Source organism: Trachypithecus francoisi, unplaced genomic scaffold (assembly GCF_009764315.1).
Source record: "Trachypithecus francoisi isolate TF-2019V2 unplaced genomic scaffold, Tfra_2.0 Lachesis_group8, whole genome shotgun sequence".
NCBI lineage: Eukaryota > Metazoa > Chordata > Mammalia > Primates > Cercopithecidae > Trachypithecus > Trachypithecus francoisi.
In genome coordinates, this window is record NW_022681473.1 from 9,077,318 (window position 1) to 9,083,295 (window position 5,978).

General features: G+C 54.9%; 2 protein-coding genes across 2 annotated transcripts; both read left to right on the plus strand.

Moving 5' to 3' along the window:
• Positions 1 to 15: 15 nt before the first annotated feature.
• On the plus strand, positions 16 to 1,631 carry FAU (FAU ubiquitin like and ribosomal protein S30 fusion). Its single transcript, XM_033206979.1, has 5 exons — positions 16 to 165; positions 436 to 518; positions 614 to 758; positions 1,222 to 1,277; positions 1,455 to 1,631. The coding sequence occupies exons 2-5, from the start codon at positions 444 to 446 to the stop codon at positions 1,578 to 1,580; spliced, it is 402 nt and encodes a 133-aa protein (XP_033062870.1). The 5' UTR covers positions 16 to 165; positions 436 to 443; the 3' UTR covers positions 1,581 to 1,631.
• Positions 1,632 to 3,964: 2,333 nt separating this feature from the next.
• ZNHIT2 (zinc finger HIT-type containing 2) lies at positions 3,965 to 5,831 on the plus strand. Its single transcript, XM_033206987.1, has one exon. It carries the CDS (start codon positions 4,581 to 4,583, stop codon positions 5,790 to 5,792), a length of 1,212 nt encoding a protein of 403 aa, XP_033062878.1. The 5' UTR covers positions 3,965 to 4,580; the 3' UTR covers positions 5,793 to 5,831.
• Positions 5,832 to 5,978: the final 147 nt, after the last annotated feature.

Below are 5,978 nucleotides of genomic sequence, written 5' to 3' on the forward strand. Positions count from 1 at the left end.
AAGGGGCGGAGCTAGGGTCGCCTTGGGCGCTACAAATATCAGAGACCCGCGCGGTCGCTCAGCAGTGACGTGATACGCAGCTCGAGGTCTGTACAGACGCGCCGTCGCTTCTTCCTCCTTCTCGACTCCATCTTCGCGGTGGCGGCAGCTGGGCCCACGGTTCAGGTAAGAATAGGGCCTTGGCTGGATCCGAAGGGCTTGTAGCAGGTTGGCTGCGGGGTCAGAGGGCGCGGGGGAAACTGAAGAACGGGGCCGGCTGTGTGGCCCTGCTCCAGTCCTTATCCGAACTCCTCGGGAGGCCTGGCCTTCCCCACGTGAGCCGCCGCGACCACCTCCATCCCGTCGCTGTCGTTTCTGGACTGCTTTCCATTCCCAAACCTTCTTTATCCCAGAGCATTTCTTCGCTTCTCTTACAAGCCGTCTTTCTTTACTCAGTCGTCAACATGCAGCTCTTTGTCCGCGCCCAGGAGCTACACACCCTCGAGGTGACCGGCCAGGAAACGGTCGCCCAGATCAAGGTAAGGCTGCTTGGTACGCCCATGGGTTCCATTTTCTTGTGCTCTTCACCCTCGCGGCCCGAGGGAACACTTACGAGCCTTATCTTTCCCTGTAGGCTCATGTAGCTTCACTGGAGGGCATTGCCCCGGAAGATCAAGTCGTGCTCCTGGCAGGCACTCCCCTGGAGGATGAGGCCACTCTGGGCCAGTGTGGGGTGGAGGCCCTGACTACCCTGGAAGTAGCAGGCCGCATGCTTGGAGGTGAGTGAGAGAGAAATGTTCTTTGAACTACCGGTAAGCGTCTAGTGGGTGTGGGGTGCATAGTCCTGGCAGCTGAGTGTCACACCTATGGTCATAGAGTACTTCTCACTGTCCTCAGTTCAGAGTGATTCTTCCTGTTTACATCCCTCATGTTGAACACAGACGTCCATGGGAGACTGAGCCAGAGTGTAGTTGTATTTCAGTCACATCACGAGATCCTAGTTTGGTTATCCGTTTCCCCACTAAAATTAGGTCAGACCAGGGTCTCCAAAGTGCTCTAGAAAGTTAGAAACTGGAAAGTCCTGAAATGAAACTTAAGATTTGAAGGTCAGATATTTGCAGCTTTGTTCTCATTACCTGTTGGGCCCAGCTTCTCTTGAAAGGCTTGAATTGAGGAAAGAGGGGTTCTGCTGGGTGGCACCTTCTTGGTCTTACCTGCTGGTTCCTTCCTTTCCCATTACAGGTAAAGTCCATGGTTCCCTGGCCCGTGCTGGGAAAGTGAGAGGTCAGACTCCTAAGGTGAGTGAGAGTATTAGTGGTCATGGTGTTTGGACTTTGTGTTTTCCTGTCACAGCTAAACCAAGTCCCTGGGCTCTTACCTGGTTTGCCTTCTCCCTCCCTGGAGATGAGCCTGAGGGAAAGGATGCTAGGTGTGGAAGACAGAAACCAGGGCCTGATTAACCCTCCCTTCTTCAGGTGGCCAAACAGGAGAAGAAGAAGAAGAAGACGGGTCGGGCTAAGCGCCGGATGCAGTACAACCGGCGCTTTGTCAACGTTGTGCCCACCTTTGGCAAGAAGAAGGGCCCCAATGCCAATTCTTAAGTCCTTTGTAATTCCGGCTTTCTCTAATAAAAAAGCCACTTAGTTCAGTCATCTTTATTTTCAGTTCATCTTTATTTGCAAGACCTCAGGGAGAGGTTGGTGCTGTGTCCCCTAGAAGAACAGTGAGGCAGAAAAGGCAGAAAAGCCCTTGGTATGGGGGGAAGAAATGGTAAACTACAAGAGAAATTTTCTGTGAAGAAACAGTAGCCACAGATCCTGGGGCTTCAGGTGTAGAAGTGAAGTTATTCCCTATCCTAAGTAACTTGATCAGTCCCCTCGAGTCATTCTTTTTCATCATTTCATACCTAAACAGAGAAGGTAGCAGGAATCATTGTGGTGAGACGTTTGTTATGGAGGCAGCAATGGAAAGGATGGGTGGGGGAAGTGGTTTGTATAGAAGGTGAACCTGGTCATTCCCTGAACTTGGTACCAGCTGTGGCCTTAGAGTCCAGGGCAGGAATCTGGTCTGCCTCGGTTTTAGAAATATTACGTTGGGTGCATGGTCTGGTTTGTACCTCTGTGATTTCCTGGCTAGACTTGGTAACCTAATCACATCTGTGATTGGATATAGTGATGTTTCGGTGTTCCCAAAAGTTAGATTACCTCTGGGGCTGATTCAGGGTTCCCTTCTAGCAACTGAGCCTCCCAGCACTTCTGAACCCCACTTACTCATTCAACTAAAGTTTCTGGACCTGCCAGTTCTTGGGAAATAGCATCCAACAGGGTAAAGCCCTTGGGCTGTGGACTTTGAATGCCTGAGTTTGGACCTTTTTTTCCCTAATCCATTTACTGGGTGGCTGGCCTTTGAACTACTAATTTAATCTCTGCCATCTTCAGAGCTGCTGTGAGGGTTAAAGGATGTAGATCAACATCTGGCTTACAATAAGTGTGTGAATCTTGGCTATTTTTGTCTCTGTGGTGTTAAAGACATGCTTTCTGCCTTCTAGCAGTTTACAAAGGGGGAGGATGTGGACAGATACAGTAGCATCCCAGAGAGGGCCTCTGTTTTTGTTTTTCTTTTTTCTTTATTTTATTTTTTATTGAGATGGAGTCTCGCACTGTCGCCAGGCTGGAGTGCAGTGGCGCAATTTCGGGTCACTGCAATCTCAACCTCATGGGTTCGCACCATTCTCCTGCCTCAGCCCCCGGAGTAGCTGGGACTACAGGCATGTGCCACCACGCCTAGCTATTTTTTGTATTTTTAGTAGAGATGGGTTTTCCCTATGTTGGCCAGGATGGTCTCGATCTCTTGACATCGTGATCACCCGCCTCAGCCTCCCAAAGTGCTGGGATTACAGGCGTGAGCCACAGCACCCAGCCTTTTTTCTTTTTGAGTCAAGGTCTCTCATCCAGGCTGGAGTGCGTGCAGTTGCATAGTCATGGCTCACTGCAGCCTCCAAGTCTTGGGCCGAGGTGATCCTACTCAGCCTCCCAAGTAGCTGAGGACTGCAGGCATGCACCACCACACCTGGCTAATTTTTTGTACTTGTAGAGACGGGGTTTTGTTGCTATGTTGCTCAGGCTGGTCTTGAACTGGGCTCAAGTGATCCGCCCACCTTGGCCTCCCAAAGTGCTGAGAGTACAGGCATCAGCCACTGTGCCCAACCAAGAGGGCATGTTTAAATGACATGTGTGAGACCTGAGATGAATAAATCAAGTGATCAGGTAGGGGAATATTTTAAGCCAAGAGGACTGTATGAAGATGGGGAAGAGGTGATGTCTAGGGGTGGGAGCAGATCCTGCAAGGCCTTGTCAGCCGTGGAGAGGAGTTTGGGTTTGAGTCCAAGTGCAATGGAGGGTCGCAGAAGGGTTTTGAGTAAGAGATGGATCTGATCTGACTTGTGATCTAATTTCTCTGGCAGATTTTTCTGGAGGGCTGGCAAGAAAGGAAAAAAATGTGTTGTCATCCACGTGAGGGGTCAGGAAGCTTAGACCACCAGTAGTAGTAGTAGGGATGCAAAGAACACTCACAGTTTGGTTCATCACACCCCCACTCCACCACAAGACTGAGCTCTATTAGAACAGGGACCCCCGACTCCCTTTGATGTGCATTGTGTTCTTGGCACCTAGAATGGGGCCTGCACTTAATAAGATGGATGAATAGTGGCATTTAATGAGAAGATACTTAATGAAAAGAAGAGTCAGTTTTGGAGGAAAAAAAATAGGAGCTCAAATATTTCTTAAATACTGCTTTTTATTTATTTTTTTTGAGGTGGAGTTCCTCTCTGTGGCCCAGGCTCCCAGGCTGGAGGGCAGTGGCACGATCTCGGCTCACTGCAACCTCCACCTCCCGGGTTCAAATGATTCTCCTGCCTCAGCCTCCGGAGTAGCTGGAACTACAGGCACCCGTCCCCCACGCCCGGCTAATTTTGTATTAGTAGAGATGGGGTTTCTCCATGTTGGTCAGGCTGTTGTCAAACTCCTGACCTCAGGTCATCTGCCCACCTTGGCCTCCCAAAGTGCTGGGATTACCGGCGTGAGAGCCACCGCGCCTGACTCCGACTGCCCTTTTATTCGTCTGTGTCCCCTAGTGCATTTTGTCTGTGTACAGCGCAGGGATGCATCGCCTTTCTGAGGCTTGGCACAATTACTGGCCCAGGGTAGGTGCTTAGTAAACGTGGATTTCTGCCACAGCGCATTATATATAGTGCTAAAAAGGGTTTTCTCCTTAGATGATCGGGCCACGTTTTGGTGTGACCGCTAGGGGGAGAGGTGGCACCGGCGGAGCCCTCGCCAGACCCATTTTTCCGCTCCTTGCGCCATCGCACAGGGCGGGGCTCGTACCTGACGCCCGGCTTCTGGGCCTGCTCTCATCCTACTAGGGAAAGGGGTGGGGCTCGGCTTTCGGGCGTAGGCGGAAGTTGCTCAGAATCCTCGGGAGCTTTGCGAAACGACAGACCGTCGTCGACCCCGCGGTGAGCCGGAAGTAATCGAATAAGCCCCGGAAGTTTGGAACTACCCCCGGCGTGCGTTCGCAGGTAGATCGCGGTGCCAGTTGCTATGGAGTCGGTCGGGCCTTGTGGTTTCTGCCCGGCGGGGGAGGCCCAGCCCGCACGTTACACCTGCCCTCGCTGTAATGCGCCCTACTGCTCGCTGCGCTGCTACCGGACGCATGGCACCTGCGCAGAAAACTTCTACCGTGACCAGGTGCTGGGTGAGCTCCGCGGCCGCAGCGCCTCGCCCAGCCGCCTGGCAAGCGCCCTACGCCGGCTGCGTCAGCAACGCGATACCGAGGACGAGCCTGGGGAAACAGGCCTTAGCCCCGGCCCGGCGCCCGGCGGCCTCTCGGGACTGTGGGAGCGGCTGGCGCCGGCCGAAAAAACTGCCTTCGAGCGGCTGCTGAGCCGTGGTGAGGCCGGGCGGCTGCTGCCTCCATGGCGGCCGTGGTGGTGGAAGCGCGGAGCCGGACCGCGGCTTCTGGAGGAGCTGGATGATGCCCCGGGCAGTGACGCCGTGGGGCTAGAGCCCGCCCTTGCGAGGACCCCGCCGGAATCTGTGAAAGATGCCTTCGCCGCGGAGCTCGCGGCCGCCGAGCTGGTTCTTGGAGATGTCCCGGGGGCCTGCACGCCCGCCGTACCCACCCGCATCCCCACGCTGGTCAGCCTGAGCCGCGGCCCAGTCTCGCCGCTCGTGCGCTTCCAGCTGCCCAATGTGCTGTTCGCCTACGCGCATACTCTTGCCCTGTATCACGGCGGTGACGACGCACTGCTCTCTGAGTTCTGTGCTACGCTGCTCGGCGTTTCCGGAGCCCTGGGTGCCCAGCAAGTCTTCGCCTCTGCGGAAGAAGCCCTGCAGGCCGCAGCCCACGTGCTGGAAGCAGGCGAGCACCCGCCTGGGCCCCTGGGCACACGAGGGGCTATGCACGAGGTCGCCCGCATCCTGCTGGGCGAGGGCCCGACCAACCAGAAAGGCTACACGCTGGCAGCACTGGGAGACCTGGCAAAGACCCTGGGGCGTGCCCGGAAACAGGCTGTGGCTAGAGAAGAGCGAGATCATCTTTACCGGGCCCGGAAAAAGTGCCAGTTCCTCCTGGCCTGGACCAGTGAAAATGAGGCAGCCCTCACACCCTTGGCTCTAGATTGCGCCAGGGCTCACCAAGCCCATGCTGTGGCAGCCGAGGAGGTGGCCGCCCTCACTGGGGAGCTGGAGCGGCTCTGGGGAGGCCCCGTGCCACCTGCCCCAAGGACTCTCATTGAGGAGCTCCCTGGCTGAACTGGGGACCCTGGTCATTAATAAAGCTGTGACTGGTCAGCCCTGTTGCCTGTTTCTGAGGGATAGCTGTTGTCCCACCAGGCCCCAGATTCCTGGGCCCACAAGCCACTGCTCAGCTTCTCCCTGTTCAGTGCTGACCCAGCCGGTCCTAGGGGAGAGAAGCACACCACGGGTTCCCAGTGTTCA

Coding starts and splice junctions, on each gene's coding strand:
- FAU (XM_033206979.1), top strand. CDS start 444: ATGCAGCTCTTTGTCCGCGCCCAGGAGCTACACACCCTCGAGGTGACC. Junction 519..613: donor AAACGGTCGCCCAGATCAAG/GTAAGGCTGCTT, acceptor CTTTCCCTGTAG/GCTCATGTAGCTTCACTGGA. Junction 759..1,221: donor AGCAGGCCGCATGCTTGGAG/GTGAGTGAGAGA, acceptor TTCCCATTACAG/GTAAAGTCCATGGTTCCCTG.
- ZNHIT2 (XM_033206987.1), top strand. CDS start 4,581: ATGGAGTCGGTCGGGCCTTGTGGTTTCTGCCCGGCGGGGGAGGCCCAG.